The sequence below is a fragment of the Macrotis lagotis genome, chromosome 3, assembly GCF_037893015.1.
Source record: "Macrotis lagotis isolate mMagLag1 chromosome 3, bilby.v1.9.chrom.fasta, whole genome shotgun sequence".
Lineage (NCBI taxonomy): Eukaryota > Metazoa > Chordata > Mammalia > Peramelemorphia > Peramelidae > Macrotis > Macrotis lagotis.
This window is the reverse complement of record NC_133660.1, coordinates 251,079,027-251,103,133: the sequence shown is the minus strand read 5'-3', so window position 1 is coordinate 251,103,133 and position 24,107 is coordinate 251,079,027. Positions and strand designations below refer to the sequence as shown.

Genomic DNA, 24,107 nt, shown 5'->3' with positions numbered 1-24,107 from the left:
AATGCTTGCAGGAATATGGGGAGTGTTGGGAAGCCTACATGGATCTACCTTCCTCCATGGTCTGCCCACAGAGGCTGTTGCAAAATACTGCCAATTCTTCACCGGACTGGCATGTTTTCTTTGGCAAAGTTGTCACCAGGAACATTTTAAGGGTACCTTTGCTTTTCCCTTTATCAGTGGATGGGGCTTATGGAGAAGAAACCCATACTGATGACCAGATTAGGGCAGTTATATCTTAGAATTTTTCTGATAGCTTCCATGCAAGAATCTCATAGTGTCTGACTGAGATAGGCATGAATTCCTAGAGCTCATGAGTTAGTTGAGTACTCTTTTGGTCATAGGGATAGGAAAAATTACATGGCAAGGTTTGAGATGAGTTGTTTCTCAGCAAAGAGCTAGTGGTAGGATCATGCTCAAATCCAGTTTTCCTTCCTTTTATGACTTTTCTGTTTGATGGACTACATATACTTAAGTGGTCCTAATAGTAAATTCTCTGACTGATAGGGTCTTGGACTTGGAAGCTAATAAACCTAGATTCAGATCCCGTTTCAGATATTCACTAGCTATGGAGCCTTGGACAGTTTACTCATAAGAAGAATGGGCATAATAATAACACCTACCTCTAGGGGTTACTGTGCAGAGCAAAGAAATAATATATAAAGTGCCAACCTTAAAGCACTAAAGAAGGGGAGGAGGGAAGAAAATAAGCATTTAAATACTAGATACCTTATTCAGCACAAGGTGCTATATGCTTTTACAAATATTTTCTCATCTGATCCTCACCAACAACTCTGTGAAATAGGTTTATGATTATCTTCATAATAATAATTATTATCTTAATTATTTTAAATAATTATTAATTATTATATTCATTTTACAGTAAAGGAAACTGAGGCAGAGGTCAAACGACTTGTCCAAGGTTATATTTCTAATAAATATGAGCAGTTGTCATTTTTCTATTCATAAGACAGTGGTACTCAACAAGAATGGGTTGAGTTAATAAAGCTGTCTACTACAATTGTAAACAATAAAGATTCTTTATAAATTATTTTTCTGCTGTAACTTTTAATTTTTTTGAGGCAATTGAGTGTTCAGTGACTTACCTAGGGTCACACAGCTAGTAAGTGTCAAGTATCTGAGGCTGTGTTTGAATTCAGGTCCTTCTGACCCCAGAGCCTGTTCTCTATCTATTGTGCCACCTAGCTGTCACCTGATTTTTCTTAGTTGTTTTAATAACATATTCCTAGGACTGACACCTTGCACAGAATGTTCCATGCCCTAAACAAATAGATGTACTGTTTTTCATTTTCTGTCATAGTACAGTGTCATTCACGTAAGCTCCTTATATTGTTTCCTTTTCAGTTCTCCAAACATTTAATTAACATCTACTATATAAACAGCATAGTGTTATGAACTGGGGTTTGAGAGACAAAAAGTTTCTTCCATGTAGCAGCGTGCATCATACATGGAAAATATCATCTTTCTAGAGCTCAATAAATACAAGATTATACGAATTAATTTCTAGGGACATCTAGTACTAAAAAGTGGAGTCGGGTATATCAAGAAAGACGTTGATTTGGAGATGGCACCTGAGCTAGGCTTTCCACTGATTAGTGGTGCTAAGAGGTAGATGTGAGGAGGAAATGCACTCCATTAATGATAAGTGCCAAGCAGAGAAAGAGATGGAACTTTATGTACTGCAGATAGCTAGCAGGCCAGTTGGACTTGACTGCACTCTTGAAACAATTTTGGAAAGGTAAATAGGAACCACGTTGAATTGAATCGTATTGGACTGAGCCCAAATTCAATGACTCAGCCTGTATGAATTCTTCCTTCATCCACCCTTTTCTCTAGTAGTACAAATCAATAATTCATTTAAACACATTTTTGTTATCATCTACTTAATGTACTTGCTAATCTGAGCAATTCTTCATTTGCCAAGGTAGCATGTATTCAGCTGCAGAGTAAACATTTTAGAAGAGAAATACATCTTAACTTTTGCTCCCTCATCTGGAAGAAGACAACTTACTAGTCAAACTTGAAATTATTTTTCCTCCTCTTTTGGTTTAAAGCTTTTTCAGACAAAGGAGGAGATTTTGTGAGTTGCCCAAAGAAACTTGATTTTGAAAGAAAGGGATATGAATATGGGGATGGAATCTCTTCTGTCTCTGTGGGAAAAGGTACTGATGTCTTAGTCTGGGAGCCCCATGCTCATATCTATGAGATGTGGTGATAATGTAAGAAGCATTCCATTGGACAAAGGACATTGAGGACACATATGCCCTGGTTGCTTGTTGCTAACTTGTTCTAAAAGTTGTTTCTGGTTTTGAGAGAGGAAGAGCTACTCCCGACCATAGTTAGACTGGATAGGTGGTGACCTACTTTGTCAATTAATTGATGAATCAACAATCATTTGTTAAGGGCTCACTATGTGTTCATCTTTGTGCTAAGCTCCAAGGATAGAAGACAAAACTTAAAAGTTTCTGCCCTTGAGAATCTTACTTTATTTGAGAAAGCAACATGGCTATACATTCATAATTAATATACACACTCACAATAAATGCAAAGTAATTTTAGTGCATGTATGGGAAGGTATTAATAGCTGGGGTGATTAGGAGAAGTCTTCTGTAAAGAAGTGGAGCTTGAAATGGACTTTACTAGAGATATTAAAAATTATGGGTGAGGAGGGAGATATAATGATAAATAAAGGCTTATCTCTTAAATGAATGATAGTGTCTGTATTTAATGTACACATTAGTCATTCTCTGTTGCTACTTGTGGGTCCCCATCTTCTCCCTGGAGGAAAAAAGTGTCACTTCCTCTTATAACATTGGTAAGGGATGAGAGATGATGGCAGGAGGCATCTGAGTATTGGTAGAGAAGAAGGAGCTCTTGGCAAATGACTTTTTTTCCCCATGGAAGATAAGATTTTTCCATGCAAAGAGTCAGGAAAGGGAGAACCTAAGAAGTTTGAGGAAGGATGGAAAATCTGCTCTGGTGAAGAGGGGTGGTGACTTGATTAGAGGAATGAAAATGGATTGTTTTGCCACAATGAGGGCTCAGGTGAGATTATGTAACATAAATCTGTAGTGGATCCAGCCAGCATGGTTTGCTGTTTGTAAGTAAGGAGTTGAGGCAATGGGTAAATGGAATAATACAAGGCTGAGGTTTGGTGGTGGGGCAAGATTTTTAATAGCATAAGAGGGCAAAGGACTTGCGAAGAGGACAGAGTAGAGTTGAATTAGTTCACTGATGGTGAAGATAGGGAAGGTCAGATGTAGTAAGAGTAGGGTTTGAAGGTTTGGGAATATTCTGAGAGGTGAATAGAGGCAGGTTTTATTCTTTGATGAGCTTCTTCATCTATAACATGACAGAATTAGATTTATTAATTTCAGTGTATGGTCTTTGAACTCAGTTTTCTTCATCTTTCCCTTTGGCAACTGAATTAAAATTACTAAAAAAAGGGGGGTCCTGAAAGTGAATAATAATAGCAACATTTACCATTTACATATGCATCAGACACTGTACTAAGTAATTTGTATCAACATTTCATTCACAGCAACTCTGGGAGATAGGGTCTATCTTTAACCTTATTTTACAGAAAAATGAGTTAAATTATTTTCTCAGAGTCATATAGCTAGCAAATTTCTGAGGCAGAATTTTACTTCAGATTTTCTTGACTTCAGGCCCATTACTTTACCCTTTCCACCAGCTACAATGAAACTAAGAAATAGTCATTCTCTCTTGCAATAAGGTTGTCCATTATCCATCTTGCCATGTCCTTAAGAAGGAAACATCTAAAAAGAAGCACATAGTAGCACAGAGTATGTTTGGAAGAAGAAATCCCATTTCTTTGTGATCTGTGGGCATAGTCAAATTAAGGAATTTTCCTTTTTAGTGCTGGCATATTTTGTTGAGATGAAGAGTCTTGTTAAGAAATAACCGGTTTGCTCTTTGTTTGTAACAACTGTTGATGGGGTTGAATTCCATACACTTATTGGCTGTCTCCAGTGTTCTTATTAATGAATTTATTGCCCAGGTTTGGATTTGTTTCTTGCTGCACTTAATTTATACAAAACTTTCTGCATATTTTTAATCTGAGGTTTAGCTACAGTAATATATTGTTCCTTCCATGGTACAGTTAAGGCATATCAGTATTTTTCATTACAGTGACTTTGTAATTGGCCTAGAATATTTGATGTAAAAATTTTAATCAATAAAGATCATCATGTCCTTCCTAAAGAGCATGATATGATGTCAAGCAAGCATTTTTCAAATGATGAAGTTTCTTAACTGTTTCAGTTTCCTTATCTGCAAAATAAAAGGGTTAGACTAGATAGTCTATGAAGTCTCTTCCAGAACTTATGATGATCCTAAATAAATATGACCCTAAATATTAACTATCATTAATTACTCTAAAATATTTCAAATCTCTAAAAGCCAGAGAGAGGTGCTTTAAAATAACCTTGAAGGGGAGGACTAGGTGGTGCAGTGGATAGAACATTGGCCCTGGAGTCAGGAGTACCTGGGTTCAAATCTGACCTCAGACACTTAATAATTACCTAGCTGTGTGGCCTTGGGCAAGCCACTTAACCCCATTTGCCTTGCAAAAATAAAATAAAATAAAATAAAATAAAATAAAATAAAATAAAATAAAATAAAATAAAATAAAATAAAATAAAATAAAATAACCTTGAGGCATTACCTCAGACCTATCAAACTGGATGGGGGAAAAATCATATTTGATTGGCTGACATACCATTTCATTGCTCGCAGAGTAAAATCTATGTTCAATAACTGGGGAGTGGCTGAACAAATGATGGCATGTGAATGTGAGGGAATACTGGTGGACCACAAGGAATGACAAATATGAAAAAATAAAAGAAACACGAGATATCAAGATGAGGTGATATAGAGTAAAGAAAATAGATCCCCCAAACCATCAGATATAATCACTAAAAGCTATCCATTAAAAGTTAGCACAGAGAGGGAACAAACACTGACCAGTTACATGGTCCTCCTTAATATTATATGGCCAAAGTTCAAGGACACATCTATCTTTTCTGTTAATAAAAAATCAAAATATTTTCTTGGAGAAGATATTTTGAAAAGTGGTTTGGGTATTGGGAACTATCTGTAATGGCAAAACAAAGTTCATCAAGAATTCAGTTTAAAATGAAATATAATATCCATGAAGGATAGTTTTGTTTTGTGAGAAAGAGGTCTGGGAAAAGATTGAGACATAAGAATTTAAGAGCTGGAAAAAAGGGACCTTGGAAATCATCAAGTCCAGTTGTCTCATTTTTACAGATGAGAAAATGAGACCCACAGGTGAAATGGTGGATTCTAAATATCTTGGCAACAAAGGGACAGGCCAAGCTGAAGGGCTGGAACTCAGGAGTCCTTTTAATTCCTGGTCCAGTGATTTTTTTTTCCACTAGATGACTGATTATAGGGTAGGAAATTTTTAACTGCCAGAGGATGTGGTTCCTTTGGAATTTACTCTGGGATGCATCATTCAAAATTTTGGAATATTCATTGAAGATGGTTGGGTATAAAGAAGCATCATGTCTTAAGAACATTCCACTTCTGGTTAAGTCATGTCTCCTTTTAAAACTACTTTCTGAAATCTCAGGTCTTGTTTTAATCTAATTCTACAAAAAGAGAGAAAATGATTTCTCCTTTTCCCTCTCTCTCCCTTCCTTCCCTTCCCCATTCCAGTTCTAAATGACTCTAGGGATCTGTTGTAATTTTTATCATCAGCACCACCATTATTATTATTATTATTACTTTTATTATTATTATACTATTTATTCAACTTATTTTTTCATCAGCTATATTCCCTGGAATTGCAGAACCTAGTTTTTTTTAACTAGAAGGAAACATTGAGGTCACCTTGGTTAATCTGTTTTCACAAAATGAAACTGAAAAAAAAAAAAGGAAACAAATGACTAGAGCAAACTCATATGGATTATATATGGTAGAGTTGAGATCTGAACCCAGGATCTATGATATTCTTTCCTCTAAACTACAACATTTTGGGGGGAGGAGAGGGGGAAGACAATTGTGTCACCTAGCTGCCTCAAGAAACATACTTTTTTGGGGGGCAGGGTTAAATGACTTGCCCTGGCTTGTACAGCTAGTAAGAATCTGAGGCTGGATTTGAACTCAGGCTCCAGGGCCAGTATTTTATCCACTGCATCACCTAGCTGCCCCAAGAAAAACACCACTTTCAAAGAAAAGAAGAGTGCGAGCACTGCCAGGGTACTCTGTATTTTAATTTCTCTGGGTCTCAGTTTCTTCATTTGGAAAATCAGGGAATTGTACTAGATTCTGTCTCTCAGTCTATGACACTACTATTTATACACATAAATGAAGTGACTTGCAAATGCCTGCAAATAAATGTTCATTGGCTGATTTAAAAACATGGGTTTCTCTCTGCTCTAATTTCTCCCTTACTGGGAGAATGATTTAATGTCAGTCTCATCTAGTTATCTAGATATTGAGCTGATAATTTTATGACATTGCTTGAGAAAATACAGCCATTAAAAATAACAAGTGGATGGGGGCGGCTAGGTGGCGCAGTGGATAGAGCACCGGCCTTGGAGTCAGGAAGACCTGGGTTCAAATTCGGTCCCAGACACTTAATAATTACCTAGCTGTGTGGCTTTGGCCACTTAACCCCATTTGCCTCGCAAAACCATAAAAAAACCCCTCCACCTTAAAAAAAAAGACAAGTGGGGGCAGCTAGGTGGTGCAGTGGACAGAGCACCAGCCCTGGAGTCAGGAAGACTGAGTTCAAAGCCGGCCTCACTTAATAATTGCCTAGCTGCGTGACACTGGGTAAGTCACTTAACCCCATTGCCTTGCAAAAAAAACTTTAAAAAAATGACAAGTGGGGGTGGCTAGGTGGCAGTGAATAGAGCACCAGTCTTGGAGTCAGGAGTACCTGGGTTCAAATCTGACCTCAGACACTGAATAATTACCTAGCTGTGTGGCCTTGGGCAAGCCACTTAACCCCATTGCCTTGAAAAATCTAAAAACAAATGACAAGTGCTTTGATCTCTGAGTTACTGCTGTTTTGATCTAATATTTGTACAGTAACACCTTAAAATAATTTTTTAAAAGCACAGCTGACTAAAAAGTCACTGAACTTTGCATAACCTTTACCTTTGATCTAGTGAGATCATTAGTAGACCAGTATTTTTAAAAGATCAAAGAAAAGGATCCATATTTATGTGTGTCCAGCTATGTGTATATAAGGACATTTATATATTCACATTCATACACACACACACACACACAAGTTTGCAACTTTTTGTGGTAATCCAGTCTGGAAACTAAGGGGGATGCCAAGCTATTGGGGAATGGCAAAACAAATTATGTTATGTAAATGTAATGGAATATTATTAAGTTAAAGAAAAAAACCCTTAATAAAGATTTATTGAATTGAATTGTCATGAACTTAAATATCTCATTTTATTTTAGGACTGTTTGAACCATTAAACTGCCTCAAGCCCTTTTGGAAAGAGAGTGAGGTATAAAACTTAAATAATATGAAATAACTGAAAGAAATATGATCCTAGACTCAAAGGCATCAATTTCATGGAAAGTTTAATGTGCAGATTAGAATGCTCAATTGCTCTTTGTCATCCTTTTTCTTTTAACTTTTTATTTCATATTTTGTTCTCCTCAATTACATGTAAAATAATTTTCAACTTTTTAAAAAAATTGAATTCCCAATTCTCTCCCTCCTTTTCCTCCCCCTCATTGAGAAGACAAGCAATTTGATATAGACCATAAATGTATAGTCATGCAAAACATATTTCCATATAACTCATATTGTAAAAGAATACATAGACCAAAATTAAAAAAAACCCTAGAATAACATAGAATTTAAAAAAGCATGTTTCCAATTGCATTTAGACTCCATCAGCTCTTTCTCTGAGATGTCATCCTTCTTTATTGAAAAACCTTTTGTACTCTTTTGAGTCAATCTTTTGACTCAAAAAAAAATACATTATATTTTTTGGCTTTTTGGTGTGGTGCACAAATATTTTTTTTCCTTCACTTAAAACTCACTTAGGGGGTGGTTAGGTTGTGTAGTGGATAGAGCACTGGCCTTGGAGTCAGGAGTACCTGGCTTCAAATCCGGTCTCAGACACTTAATAATTACCTAGCTGCGTGGCCTTGGGCAAGCCACTTAATCCCAATGCCTTGCACAAACCAAAAAAAACCCCAAAAAACAAAAAACCAAACTCAATCTTATTCTTGTTAGGCAGTGATGGTATACTCAAGTGAATGGAATGATGGAATTTGGAAAAGGCAATGAATTATGGAATCAGGGTACCTGAGATGTAATCCTTGACTTTGATAGTATCTATATGGCCAGAGGTATGTCATTTCATCTCTTGGACTTCATGTCCTCATCTGTCAAATGACTAGATTGGATTAAATGGTTTTATCTCTAGATTTATGATCTTTTTATTTGCAAAGAGCTGGATTCAAACCCACTTTTAATGCTTTGGATCATAGATTTAAAGACAAAGGGACTTTGGAAGTCATCAAGGTTCAACCCTCTCCTTCTAAGGATGAGGAATTTGAGACTCAGCAAGGAGGACTGTCCCTGGCAAGTAACTTAACCTCTCTGAGTTTTAGTTTTCTCCTCTGTAAAATGGGAAGTCTAATAGTATCTGCCTCTTGGAGTTGTCAGAGGATCATGTGAGATGTAGGACTTAAAGCCCTTTTCAAACCTCAAAGTGCTGTACAAATTTCAGCCTTTCCTTCTTCTTTATTTTTAAATGGTTTTACTTCCCCAAGATTAAGCTTTGTTATATTACAACTTTGTGGAGAGAGAATATCAATGCTGGTGAAATATGAGTATTTTGAAGCAGTACTAGGAAAAATTGATCTTTTTCTACACTCAAGACTGAGTTACCAATTACTGCTGTCATCTTGTGGCTTTTAAGCTAATTTTAAACCTTTCTCCAGTCACTGCAAAGCCTCCTCTAGGTTGTGGAAATTTCTGCCTGAGTATTGACAGCTGAAGCAATCCCAGTGAAGTAGAGGCTCTAATGCAGAGTAGAGCAAATGCTATATGTGTTGGCTGAACTGGAACCTTGGATAACTCACCCATAAAATGTAAGATACAGGAAGCCAATTCTCTTGCCAAGTTTGGCCACTTCTCCCCGTTGCGCAGCTGCTCCCGTGAGCCGCACGATGCCGATCTTCTTAAGAGTGGACAGCCAGTTATAGGCATGTTCATCACTTGTTAAAACATCTTCAAAATCCAGAGTGGGAAGCTGGAGATTTGAACCCCAGTATTGACATTCTGAGGAGCAATAAAAGATGGGGTAAAATATCATAATTTTGACATTACTCTTCATTCAGGTTAATAATAGAAAGGCTATCCTTGATAGGCCAAAGAAATAGCAACTCTAGGAAGTGGGTAACCAATTATTAGTATCCCTATTTCACCAATGGGAAACTGAGGTCCAGATGAACAATGTGGCTTTCCTACAGACTCCCAACTAAAAATCTCTTACCTTTCGACCCTCTGCTCTTTTCACTAAGGAGAGGAGATAGCATAAGTCCAAGCAATTACAAAGTAGAATGAAAAAATTATGATTGGAGATAAAAATTGATTATAAGGGGACTTTTGAGGAAGAATTTAGCTCTTGGTTATTGGCCTTTCTCAATGTAGAGATGAATTAAAAAACGTTTATGGGTGATGTCCATTATGAAAGTTTTTATTAACTTTACTCAATATTAGCTTCCATGTTCCTTGTGTACCTGGCTTCTGCTCAGAAATATTTCTGTGTATTTCTATTTTATTTACCATCTAACTATTTTCTTACAAAGGCCATGTTAACATCAATGGGGGTGCCATTTGAAAAATGGGTTTGAGAAAGGAAAAGGAGAACACATGCTTTTCATAAGAGGGACAGATCTTTCTCCAGTCTCTCTCCTCTGAGAAAGGGCTTCCTTGGAGCTCCACTCAGTGGAAGCTGCCCAGAGTGAGGGCAGAATGGGAACTTGGTCCTGGGACAATTAAGATTTCATCTTGGGCATTAAAGCAATGTAGTGGGCTCTTTGCTGGCAGCATCACAAAAGATAAAAGGATATGTATTGGAAGCCATGGATGCTAGCTGCTCCTTCTAAATGAACAATGCTGAATGTATAAATTATTCAGTAGAATGATTCAATGCAGAAAGATGAAAGCAAAACCATTTTAAAAAAAGACTCGGAATTACAAACTGAATTACAAAAAGAAGGCAGAACAGAAAGGAAATAAGACTTCGCCAAGGGAAACAATTCAGATATTAACAACTGTATTCAAGAAGGACATCATTCCATCACTCCATAAAACCCACTTTAAGTGAGAGACTAAGTATTATGATCTTGTAATGCACCTGTGTCATAGAAATCTTTATTTTAAACTTGATAGCTATCTCAAATTAAGGGAATAGATTCACCATTTAGGAATGAAAAGTGGTCAGTATTGTTCTATTAGAGATCTTCACCTTTCCTAGGTTTCCTGAGGAAGGGAATATAACTATTCCCTCTTTGAAAGGAGTCTGCATAAAATAGCAGAAGGTCAGAATCCTTTCTATTACTATGCTGTATAAGGAAACCTATAGATGGGGGGGGAGGGGGGTGTTGGAGACAAGCTGAATCAAGTCAATTGGAGAGCTGATTGTTAAATTTTTAGGGTGAGAATTTTCAACTTTGGAAATCAGCAAGTGCTACAAACCAGAACTTGATTTTGTTGATTGGACAGAGTATTTATAATGCAGATAAAATTTAAAAGTGCTTTTTTTTTGTTGTATATATATATATATATATATATATATATATATCTCACTCTCTGAGTTGATCATTAAATATTCAAAGTCATACCCCTGCTTGTGGAAGTGTGTGTGTGTGTGTGTGTGTGTGTGTGAATCTATCTGTATATATAATATGTATTGTGCTCATGTCAGTGATCAAAGGGTGAATAGGCTTCATATACATGAAATACTCTAGTTTTTAGGATATTAGATATAATATCTTATACCACATCCTAAGTATTTTCAGAGTCTAAACTAGACAGTGGTTGCAAATAGCTCTCTTCTTTTCTGTATCCCCTAATAGAATGAAAATTTCTTGAGAACAGGACTCTTCCATTTTTTTTCCTTCGAGTCCCTAGCATTGATACAGTCTACATGCTAAGCACTTAATAGGGACTTGTTGATTGATGGATAAGGACTCCTTTAGGAGCTACATTAACTCAGACAACTATGACTTCCTTTACTGCATGATAGTTGAGCCAGTCAGACTCCATACATCTCTATTCTGACACTCAATTCCATGTCGGCAAAGTTTTGGAGAGAGTTGAAGTATGATGACTTTTCCCCCTTGGTTTATTTCTCCTCCTTTGGTTTCTGTTATTCTATTATGTTCTGGGTTCTCCTGTCTACTTATGTGAAAATTCCTTAGTCTCCTTTGTAACCCCTCAGGCAGACTCTGTCTTTGGCTCCTTTCTTTCCTCATTATATATTCTCTCTCCATGACATCGTATGGCATGGGATCAATGATAATTTCAGTCTATGTAACTTATAGTCATACGTGCCCACATATCCATATCCATATATATATATCTATATATCTACATGTTGTATATATATATATATATATTTATAGATATACATTCACTGCCAATATTGTCTTTTTGAACATCAAGCATGTATCACAATTACTGACTGACCATGTCCAGTGATCAGATTCAACATTCTTCAAATGGAACCCATTATTTCTTCCCCTTTCTGTTTCTTGTTTAACTTCCCCTTTTTCTAGTGATGCTACTGCCATCCTCTTCTGCACTCAGCTCTATAGCCTCAGATTTGTCCTTTCCCTCTTATCTCTCCCTTTTTAATTACCACCAGAGGTGAGTGGTTACCTGATGAAGCTGATATGGGTAGGATTCATTTGAGTTAGGAGCTGAACAAATGACTACTAAGGCCCTTTGAATTTTTGATATTCTCTGATTCAATTCTATTGAAAGGCAATGCAGCTTTCCAGGGGAAATTAGGTATTCAATAAACAATAGATTATAGGATATCAGAACTGAAGATACTATAAAGAATCTGTAACTGGTACCCTATTTTATTATAGAAGAAACCAGGAATTACTAAAAGAATGAATGAATACAGTCAGATCATTAAATCCAACTCTTTCATTTTTATATCTGTGGAAGTAGTTGGCAATAAATTATATCATTGGGTTTCTTAACATAAGGTTCATGAATGTAAAAATAATTGTATTTTAATATCAATTGGTTTCCTTTGTGATTCTTTGCATTTTATTTTGTGCATTTAAAAACAATATTCTGAAAAGGTGTTCATACGCTTTACTACACCACCAAAAAAAAGGCAGGGTTGGGGAAAGAATCTGATTCTTTTTTAGAGCACAGGATTTAGAGCTTGGACAAATCTTAACATTCATCTAATCCTATTCCCTCATTTTTCAGTTTGAAAAAAAAAAACTCAGGCAGGAGAAGTTAATAGCATTGTCCAAAGTCAGGATTTGAACTCAGGTCTGCTGACTTCAAATCTTTTTCTTTTCCTATTGAATTATTTCTTTTTTTAAAGCTATTTTTAGATGGGTTTTTAAAGGTTTTTTTTTTTTTTGCAAGGCAATGGGGTTAAATGGCTTGCCCAAGGCCACACAGCTAGGTAATTATTAAATGTGTGAGGCTGGATTTGAACTCAGGTCCTTATGACTCCAGGGTCTGTGCTCTATCCACTGTACCACCTAGCTGCCCCTATTGAATTATTTCTAATGACATCTTTTAAGTAACTGATGGACTAACCAGAAATAGAATGAACAATGGCTAGTTTCTCTTCATTCCCTTCCCTATTTTTTTAAAAAATACAATCCTCTTTTTTCTCCCCCCCCCCAATCCTACCATAGGGCAAATCATTAGTGCCTATGTTTTGCTCAGGTTTATTAAAAAAGAAGAGGAATTCCGCTGGGACTTTGGATGTCTCTTGTATGAAATATTTATGAGGAGATATGGAGAATTCTAGGATAAGAATCTTAGGGTGAGAGTTTGAGTAGAAAGAATGGTTACATGGATAGAGGACAGGCCCTGGAGTTAGGAAGACCTGAGTTCAAATCCAGCTTCAGACACTTAATAATTACCTAGTTGTGTCACCTTGGGTGAGTCTCTTAATTCCACTGCCTTGCAAAAACAAACAAAAAACAAATACCCCGCCCCCCAAAAAAAAGAACATAGGAAAGAAGGAAATGATTTACTGGGAAAAAAGATGAAGAGACAAATGATAGAGAGGGAGAATATGAAAAGCCTTGTGTTAAAGATGAGACAAAAATTTCTAAGAGGTAGAAGTGAAGGAGAACATTTTATATTTAGGGGTGAGTGGGGTCAGCCTGTGCAAAGAAGTAAACCTGGGAGATAGAATATTGAATTTGAAGAACAATAAAAACAGACTCACTTATTATGTGTAGTGTGTGAAGAATAATTGGAAATGACTTGGAAAAAATTCCAAGGGGCTTTAAATGTCAGATAGAAGATTTATTCTAGATGCAACAGGGATCTGTTTAAATTTTTTTAAGCAGGGAGATGACAATTAAATCTCTAGTCTACCCTTACACACCTTGTCACAAGCCAAATTTTGAATCTCTACTTGCGTAACTGTCTTTTCTTGATTTTTCTTCCCCGATTATTTATGGAATATTTCTATTTGTACTCTTCATTATCAGCAAGATATTCCACGTACCAGCTATCAACTATTAAAATACTTGTTCAAACATTTTTCAGATATATCCAATGCTTTGTGACCCCAACTGGGATTTCCTTGTTGAAGATACAGGAATAGTTTGCCATATCTTTCTCCAGCTCCTTTTTCAGATGAGGAAATTGAGGCAACTAGAATTAAATAGCATGCTGGGGATCACAAAGCTAGTATCAGTGGCCAGATTTGAACTTAGAAAGTTGGGTATTCCTGACTATTTACTTTACCTTTGTTCCAGAGCTCTTAGGGTCCAGAGTTTCCCAATTTCTCAACTCTAAAAACCTTTCTAGCCTCTTATACATATGAGAAGTAGAGCAAGAGCAAAGACAAAGCCCATTCCAAGGAGTAAATTCATTATCTTCTCCAGTTCTAATTACATTCTTTTCCTTTTTATATTCACGAAGCCAATAAAATCTAAACCCATTTCAGACTTTCATTTCCTTGCATCAGGTACAAGTTGGGGTACTTGGTCACCAAGAATCCCCTCCTACTCCAAAATTCTGTGACTCCATTTTAGATGTAGTTTTAAGTTGTCTTTAAGTTATCTTCCTAGAACTTTTCACAGTGACTGGTAAATAAGTGTTTGATGAATGCTAACTGGAAGAGAAAATGAAGCTGGTGACTTAGCACAGTATCCCCTTCACTCAAATCCAATTCATGTGCTTGTTGTGGCATCACCTCCCTGATGTCATGGTCTTCTTCAAAAATAAAGGACAAGCATCAATCTAAATTGTGAGGGTAGGACTGGATGATTTGCTCAAAATACCTTTGTTCTAAGGCTATCAGAATATGAGCCAGAACCCAACCAAAAAAGTGTCAGGCTGATAGAATCTACTGTCATCCTGAAAGAACTCGAGAAAGGGCCTTTAAAATATATCAGAGCCTATTTTTCTCATTAGAAAGAGTCAGCAATATAGCAATGGGTACTAGCTAAATCAGAAGCTGAGAGAAAAGAGGAGCTCTTCATTCTGTCTTAAACTCCTTAGTATTTTGAAGTTCCAAGGTAGAACCAACATGGCAACCTAGAGGTAGCAAACTGAATTCTTTCATCATTCCTTTCTAAACAACTTTTAAAAGATACCTTAAATCAAATTCTAGGGTAAGATAATACTGCCCAACTAAGAAAGTTTAGGAGATTGGTAAGATAAGTGACACTGGGTAGAGACTTGTCTAAGGTTCAAAACCATAGCAGCAGCAATAATGATAGTAGGAGCTTCAGTTCTCAATTCTGAGATGGCAAGGGGGTCAGACAACTGATCAGGAAGAGATTACCAGGGACCTCTCTGCTGACACTGTGAGCAAGCTCATGTGGATTGACCTTTTATTTCTTGTTTATAGTTTGAGGGTGGAGAGAAGCAATCATTAGCCCACCACAAGGGAGTGGGGTCCCAGATCACAGCTCTAAGGCAAAAAGGAGCCCCACTGCTTTGCAGCTGTAGGAGAGCAGGAGACCAGGTCACAGTTCCAAAATCAAGAGGGGCTTTAGAGATTGAAGGGGCCCAGGGACCCTTCCTGGGTAAAGACTACAGTACAGACCAAGGAGTACCTCTCCCATATGTCTTCCCAGATCACTCCCAACTTGGGAGCACTGAAGAGTGGCAAAACCCAAATGTAGCTCTGGGAACAGGAGCCTGAAGTTTGGGATAGTGCCTCCCCAACTCTAGGTGAAAAGAGTTCAACTTTAGCATGAAGTTCAAGGTCAGGCAATAATGATCAAGAAACCAAAACTAGACCCTGACCTTAAAAATTCTTCTACAGTGGTAGGGAAGACCATGATACACACCTAGAAGAAGATAATCATATAAAAACAGATATAAGCAAAGCCTCAAAGAAAACTACTATTTGAACATAAGCCCACTAGAATTTCTGAAATAATTAAAGAGCTAAGAGTGGAAGAAGAAAAATTGGGAAAGAAAAAGAGAGTAATGTGAGAAAATTACAAAAATAGGATTAACAACTTGGTAAAAGAGTCATAAAAATATCACTGAAGAATTCCATAAAAAGCAGAACAGGTCAAATGGAAAGAGACATAAAAACTCATTGAAGAAAATAATTCTATAAAAAAATAGAACAGACAAGTGGAAGTTAATGACTCCATTAGATATCAAGAACCAATAAAACAAAGTCAAATATATGGGGGGGGAATAGAAGAAAATGTGAAGTATTTCCTTGGAAAAGCAATTGAAAAATAGATTGAGGAGAGATAATTGCAGAATTATTGTATTTTCTGAAAGCTCAGATTTAAGAACATCTAAACCTAATACCTGAGCATCATATTTTAAGAAATTATCACTGCTTGGATATTTTAGACAGAGGATAAAATATAAATGAAATAAATCTACTGATCAAGTCCTAAAAGAGATTCCCCAAATGAAAACTCCCAGGAATATTAAAGCCAAATTCCAGAGCTCCCAGGTCAGTGAGAAAACATTGTAAGCAGCCAGAAAGAAACAGAATTCAAATATTGTGGAATCATAGTTAGAATCTCACAAAATTGAGCAACATCCACATTAAAGGACCAAAGGGTTTAGAAAATGATATTCTGGAAGGCAAAGCAACTAGGATTGTAATCACGAATAGCCTACCTAGTAAAACTAAAATTAAAAACTTGAGGGGGAAATGGACATTTAATGAGAACTTTCAAACATTCCTGATGAAAAGACCAGAGCTGACTAGAAAGTCTGACATCCAAACATAAGACTCAAGAGAAACATAAAAGGTAAACATAAGAGACTTAATGAAGTGAAGCAGTTTACATCTTTATGTGGGAAGATAATATTTGTAATTCCAAACTTTATCACTATCTGGGCAGTTAAAAGGAGTCTACATGGATAGGAGAACATGGGTGTTAGTAGATAATGTTGGAATGATTTTTTAAAAAAGTGAAGGGATGAGAAAGAGGGATTAACAGAGAGAAGGGAGAGGTAGAACTGGGAAAATCTTTTCATATAAAAGAGGCACATAAAGAAGAGATTTTATAGTGGAGGAATCAGAAATGACATACTATGAAGGAAAAAATGAGGGGAAAAACAGTATATTAATGCAATGTTGGTCGGGGAATGAATTGTTCTAACTGTGCTCAAAGGGTTGTAAAGCTGTTCATATTCTTTCCTTGTCTCAGCAGTACCACTAGTAGATTTGTATCCTAAAGAGAAAAGAGAAAAAGTGCCTATATTTACAAAATATTTATAAGCGCTTTTGTGTGGTGATAAAAAATTAGAAATTCAGAGGAAGCTCATCAATTGAATGGCTGAACAAATTGCAAAATTTGACTGTGATGGAATACTGTTATTCTATAAAGAGTAGCAAGGGGGAGTTGTTTCAGAAAAAAAATGGCAAGACCTATATGAACTGATGGAAAACAAAATGAAAGAACTGGAGCCCCACTGTACTCAGTCACAGAAATATTGTAATGATCAACTGTGAAAGCCTTGGCTACTCTGATTAATACAATGCTTTAAGAAAATTTCAAAAGGACAAAAATGCTGTTCACCTTTAGAGTGAGATCTGATGCTGAGTATAAATTGAAATATTCTTCTTCTTATTATTATTATCATTGGTTTTTGCAAGGCAGTGGTATTAACTGCCTTGCCCAAGGTCAGACAGCTAGGTAATTATTAAGTGTCTTAAGGCTGAATTTGAACTCAAGCCATCCTGACTCCAGGGTGGGTACTCTATCTACTATGCCCCTGAAATATTTTTTTCCTCACTTTATCTTGTTTTTTTTGAAATATGATTAAAGTAAAAATTTGTGTTTTATGATTTCACATATATAATTGATATCATATTGCTTGCCTCCTCAATGAATGGAGAAGAAAGTGGGAAGGAGGGAATTAAGAGTTCAAAATAATTGAGCTTAAAGAAGAGAATGTTTACAATAAATAGAGTAAATTAAAAAAGAACATCTAGCTATTTTCCTGAACATAGTACACAAAGTAGTTTCTCATTGATTGATCAGTTGATCATAGAATTTCAAATCAGAAAAACTCTTGACTTTAATCCAGACTTCCCACGTTACAAAAGATGAAATTGAGGCCCAATATAAAGTGACCTGCCTTAGATCATCTATATAGTAAACAGCAAAACATAGGATTTGAATTCAAGTCCTAGGGTTCCAATTCCAGTATTTTTTCCAGGCTCAATCACTTACTAGTCGGGTGATCTTATGGGAGTCACCTATCTTTTGCCCCAGTTTTTCCTACTATAAAATGAGCATTATAATAATAGCATTTACCACCCAGGATTGTTGTGAAGATCAAATGAGATATTCTCAGTGAGATAAAGAGGTTAGCACATAGTAGATATTCTATCAATATGCATCCCCTTCTTTCTACCACATCACTGTGTCTCTTCTACTTCTCTGGTTTGTCTAAATGTAGGGAATTTGGTCTAGCGCTAAATGAAATATAACTGTCAACTTAGATGGAAAACAGATAATGACTTCAGTTTTATTAAGCCCGAAACTTAAGATTATTTTTATAGAATTTTAGAGTTGGCATGAAGCTTAGAGATTCAAATGACCAATTTGTCATTCATTTTAGTCTATTGGGTTTCCTAGGATTTTCAACATTTTATATAATCAACAAACCAATTGATTTCTTTTTGGATAGACTGGTAGAATCTGTTGATGGACAAGAGATGAAGGGAAAAATGTTTATTTTATCTTAAAGTAAAATTTTCATATTAATTTAATTTCAATGGACTTGGTGTTAAGTAAGCCACAATGGAATTAGAATCTATTAAGGTAGTTTTTCCAAAGGTTTTTTTTTCCTTTTCTTCTCCTAGCCTACAGGGAAAGAATAAAAAACAATCCAGATTGGTAGCCAGGGTTGTGATGTAACAAGCACCCCTTGTACCATAAGCAACACACTAGGGTAGATTCTACCTAGGACATTTTTGTCTAAAGCCACCTGAGTAGAACCAGCGGTAGTTTTGACAGTATTTGAACAAGCTGATGAAGAGTAAACATTCTAGTTTTGTAAGCCATCCAGTCCTGTGAATTAAATAAAGCTTGAGTAGAGGCAGGAGTTGTGCTGACTTGTCTTTAAAGGATGAGGGAGGATTGAGAGTGTTTTACAGCCTGCAAATCTTCAATTACAAAATGTTATTTTGAAGACACAAAAACCAGAACCAATATCTTACACCTACTGATTATCTCTCAGTAGGCTTGAAAAGACACACAGAGCATGGTGATCTTTACTAGCCCTAATCATTTTTCTTCTAAAGTTGATGGAGCCCAATGTTTGACACACTTAAGACTGTGAGAAATCAGAATTTAGTTGTTTACATGTATGTATTCCTCAAAATATGCCACAAGTTTCTTTTGGGTGGCCCTCATTGTCTCAATTGCTATTTCTATTCCAAATGAGCTTCATAAATATTAAACCAACTAGCTTTTTCCAGAAAAAGATATCTCCACTTGGTGGAGAACTTCAAAACATGCCAACATTTTTCTAGCCACTCCTGGGATTGCTCAATTCATCTTAAATCACTTATCAGATTATAGAATCTGTTATCAATGGAAAAGGTCCAGATGGTGATAAATACCTAAGATGTTGACTAGTCTCTAGACAATAAATTGACTCTAAATTGGAAGAGAATTTCACTATATAGACATTAAAAAAACCCCGCCATTTACTTTTGTCTCAGTTTATAAATAAATGAAATATAACTGTCAACTTAGATTGAAAACAGATAATGACTTCAATTTTATTAAGCCTGAAACTTAAGAATATTTTTATAGAATTTCAGAGCTGGCATGAAGCTTAGAGATCAAATGATCAATTTGTCATTCATTTTAGTCTATTGGATTCCCTAGGACTTTCAACATTTTATATAGTCAGCAAACCAATTGTCTTCTTTTGGCCTGGTTAGCAAATCATGACAGTGAGGGCAAGGACAAGAGATGATGTTGTGGAAAGGACAGTGAACCTTGTATATAAGATTTGGGCATCCTGGTTCCAACAAAATACCAAATTTCTGTAAGCCTTAATTTCCTCAGCTATGAGAAAGGGATAGTCATATTTACTGTCATCTATTTCATGAGGGTCTAGTGAGAATCAGTGATAATTTCTATTACTTTATAAATAAAACCTATTAAAGAATCAGAGAATCACAAGATTTAGAAGTGGAAGGGGCCAAAGAGGCCATGGATTACATGGATTACATTACAATCCCCTCATTTTACAAATAAGAAAACTGAGGAATAGAGAGATTAAGCACTTTGTATAGCCACATAGGTTGTAAATTTCTATGGTGAGATTTGAACTCAGGTCTTCCTAACTTCAAGTGGAGTATTGATCCTCTCTCTACATCATATAGCTAATTATAAACATAAACATAAACATAATAATAATAATAAAATAATTTATTCACCCAGGTTTGCTAGTGTTATCTTATTCTCTTATTAGCATAAAATAGCTATCTTGAAAATGTAAGTCTTTAGTCATAAAGAACACTGAGAATAAACATAACTGGATCAATGAATACTTATCACCAATACTGGAAAGCAAATGGGTCATTAATGAACATAGAGTTCTCTGTATGACCTTCTTGATACAAAGGATGACATTTTATATTAAACATGTAAATGGTTCAGTGGATAGACAGCAAAACTTGGAGTCAGGAAGACCTGAGTTGGAATTCTACCTCCGAATCCAGAACTGTATGAACCTGGCCGAGTTACTTAACTTCTGTCTCATTTTTCTCATCTGTTAAATGAGGACATAAATAGTCCCTCTCTCTCTCAAAGTATAGTTGTAAGAATCAAATAAATTAAAATGTCACATGCTTGTGAGCTTGAAAAGCACTATATAAATGCTAAATATTACTATCTTTGCAATAATTACTGAAGAATAACAAAGAAATAAAACCTGATATTTGAAATGGCATGTAATGGGTAGTATTGGACTTTGTGTTAGAAAGAAATGGGTCTCATTTCCAATGCAGACATTGGTTGATTGACCCCTATCTGTAAAATGAGGTTTTAAAAAATAACTCTATAGGACTGTTAGAGGAGCACATGAAATGATTGTTTATAAGATACCTTGTATATATTTTAAGTTTTGCAATATAGGAATTATTTTTTTATTAAAGTTGAATGCTCAGTATAATAATAATAATAATAGCTAGCATTTATAGAGTATTTTGAGACTTGCAAAGCATTTTTCCTAGAATATCTCATTTTATCCATACTACAACTCTGGGAGGCAGGTGCCTCTCATTTTACAGATAAGGAGCTGAAACTTAGAGGAGTTAAGGGTTGCACAGCTGATATGTAAGTCAAGATTTGAACTTTTTTTTTTTTTTTTACATTTTTCAAGGCAATGGGGTTAAGTGGCTTGCCTAAGGCCACACAGCTAGGTAATTATTAAGTGTCTGAGGCCTGATTTGAACTTAGGTACTCCTGACTCCAAGACCAGTGCTCTATAAGATTTGAACTTTGATCTAACTTGAAATATAATATTCTAGCCACTGTTTCAAATGGAATTTATTAATTTATTATTTCTATACAGTCTAGTATAGAAATCAGGACTTGTTTGCTGAATGTGAATAATAAGACTGTTACCTATTTGGCTATTTTCTTTAATTTATAATTATATTTTTTACTTCTTTGTTTGAATTCCTAGAACTATAATGGTTCTTTATAACCTGGGAGACAAAAAACGATACTGAAATCTGTCATTGAAAATATTATCATTCACTTCTTAATTTCAGTGCTCTTTTTTCAATCTTCATCAGACTTTTGGGAACATGTGACCAAGAGTCAATAACTCCCTCTTTTAGTTTCCATCACTCTGTTCTGTTTTGGTTTTCTTTGTACCTGTCTAGCTCTGTCTTCTCAATCTCCTTAATTGGATCATCTGAAACCTTTGGTACCTCAAACATGACTGAACCCCAAGTCTCTTCCCTTAGTTCTTTCTCTTGCTGATAATAGCTACCCCCCAATGGTGTCATCACCATCTCTTGGAATATGACTCTTCTATCTATGTACCCAGGACTAATTTTTCTTATTTATTTTTCTAATTTTAGTCCTGGGTATTCTTTGTATACCTCAAATTCAACACATAAGCTATTTCAGTTTGTCTCTTCCTCTAAACTACATGGTTTCTGTTGAGATCATCCCATTCTCATTTGTACTCAAGTTATCTAGGTTTATAACCTCCAAGTTATATTATGATATGTCCACATCACCTCTAATATTCTTCCTTTTCATTCATTCTCATGAGGGCCCAATTTGTTGTCTCTCTTACTCACTCTTCCTGCTTTTAGTCTTTCCTTCACACAATTGTCCAATAATCTTCTTAAAGTGCAAATATAATCACATAATGACCCTAATAACAAACCTTCTGTTTTTCCTTATTGTTCTACTGCACCCACCCCCCCCACCCCTTTCAAATTAAGTACATACTTCTTCAGGATGCCATTTTCAGACCCACCGCAATTTATTTCCAGCATATCTTTCCAGTCTTATTTTGAATGACTTAACTTTACAAATTCTACAATCCAGGCAAGCTCCTCTAGATTCTGTCTCCTCATCCAGATAACACCATATTCATCTCCAGGAATTTGTATAAGCGGTTCCTTATTCCTGAGGATGGATTTGAACTTAGGTCCTCCTGACTCCAGGGTGGGTGCTATAACCTTGGACAAGTCACTTCACTCTGATTGTCCAGGGCCATCTTCAGTTGTCCTGATCCATACCTGACCAGAGAAGAAAGTGAGGCTGGTGACCCCCCTCATTCAAGTCCAATTCACCTGCTTGTCATGGTGTCACCTGATGTCGTGGTCTTCTTCGAAAATGAAGGATAAGCATCCGTCCAACCTTAGTCCTGCTGTGACTTCTATCCACAGTCATGTTTTCCAGAATTCTTTCTTCCTTCAAGACCCAGCTCAGATGATTCCTTTTCCATGAAGCTTTTCCTGATTTCATTTTAGAGCCCCTCTCTTCAAATATTCCTGGATATCAGCATCTGATTCTTCCTCACTCTCATTTTGCTTATGTTATAACTTAGGAAATGACTCCCAAGATTTGAGCTGGAAGAGATCTTATAAGCTTTGAAGTCCAGTAGTTTAATGTAACAGAGAAGAAACTGACCAATATGTGTTGAATTTGACATTGAAACTCAGAAAGCTTTTCTTTTGCCCTGCTTGAACCTAAGTATTTAATGATAAAGACCACTTGGGGGTGGGCTGTTCAATGTAGGAAAAAATCACAACATAAGCAGATTTCACTGCACAAGATGATACATAATACTGAGATTTCTAAAATGAATAATGCTTTACAACAGTTAACAATCAACCAACTTTTCCCCTTTGTTAACATGTGTCTATGTTTGGGTAGCCCCTTCATTGAGCCATTTGGTTTTGCTTAAGACAGTTCTTATTTTACAGCAGGTTTCATTGACTTGAATCTTATGCAATTTTAAAGTCAAATTAAAAAAGAAACACATTCATAGGAATGTAAACATTTTAACATGCCTAAAGTTAGTCAAAATACTTTGACAGTGCAAAAGAAGATATGTATAGGGCACAAATGATGTATAATTGGGTACAATTGCTATTTATATTTTTGTTCACATTTCCTTTTAAGACCACACAAGAGAAATGAATTCTTTTTAAATATAGACTAAATCAGATTTTCCAAGCATGCTACAGGGGAAAGAACAATAGATTTGAACATCAGATCTGCTACTAACTATTATATAATTTAGAATTAACTCCTCTTGGATTCATTTTTTCTCATGGGTAAAGGGAAGAGATTAAGATATCAAAGTGGAATGTTAGGTTTGCAAAGTACTTTGCATTTGTTATTTTATTTGAATCTCACAAAACATTCCCATTTTATAGAAGAGGGAATGACCTCAAAGAATTCAAAGCCATATCTTTGAGAGTCTGAGTATAAAACTTTTAGTAGACAAGGGTGGCTACATAGCGGAGTGGATAGAGCACCAGTCAGGAGGACCTGAGTTCAGATCTGACCCCAGACACTTAATAATTACATAGCTTTGTGGCCTTGGACAAGCCTTGCAAAAATCTAAAAAAAATTAATAAAACTTTTAGTAGACAAATTATCTTCCTTATTGTCCCTCCTTTGATAAATGATGTTTTGACCACATACTCTATCAGCAAAAATTGAGTGTGCATACCATTTTTGACTTAAGAGAAATATTCAGAACTACTATGTCAATAATTATGTATATAAATAGAACTTACACAGAGGATAAGAAAAAAGATAAAATAATCGATCCTTGCGTCAATAGGGAGCTAATGCCCTGTTGTACAGAAAGGTAGTATAGGGTAATAGTGCCACAC

At 35.9% G+C, this 24,107-nt stretch overlaps 1 protein-coding gene across 3 annotated transcripts in view; it reads right to left on the bottom strand.

The window, feature by feature from the left end:
* The window catches only part of LOC141518407 (gamma-butyrobetaine dioxygenase-like), a 117,278-nt gene that overhangs the window by 30,404 nt on the left and 62,767 nt on the right, over positions 1–24,107 (bottom strand). For all 3 annotated transcript variants that reach the window (XM_074230399.1, XM_074230401.1, XM_074230400.1), the window contains exon 5: positions 9,133–9,331. In XM_074230399.1, coding sequence (XP_074086500.1) covers positions 9,133–9,331 — 199 coding nt within the window. The remainder of the gene's footprint in view (positions 1–9,132; positions 9,332–24,107) is intronic.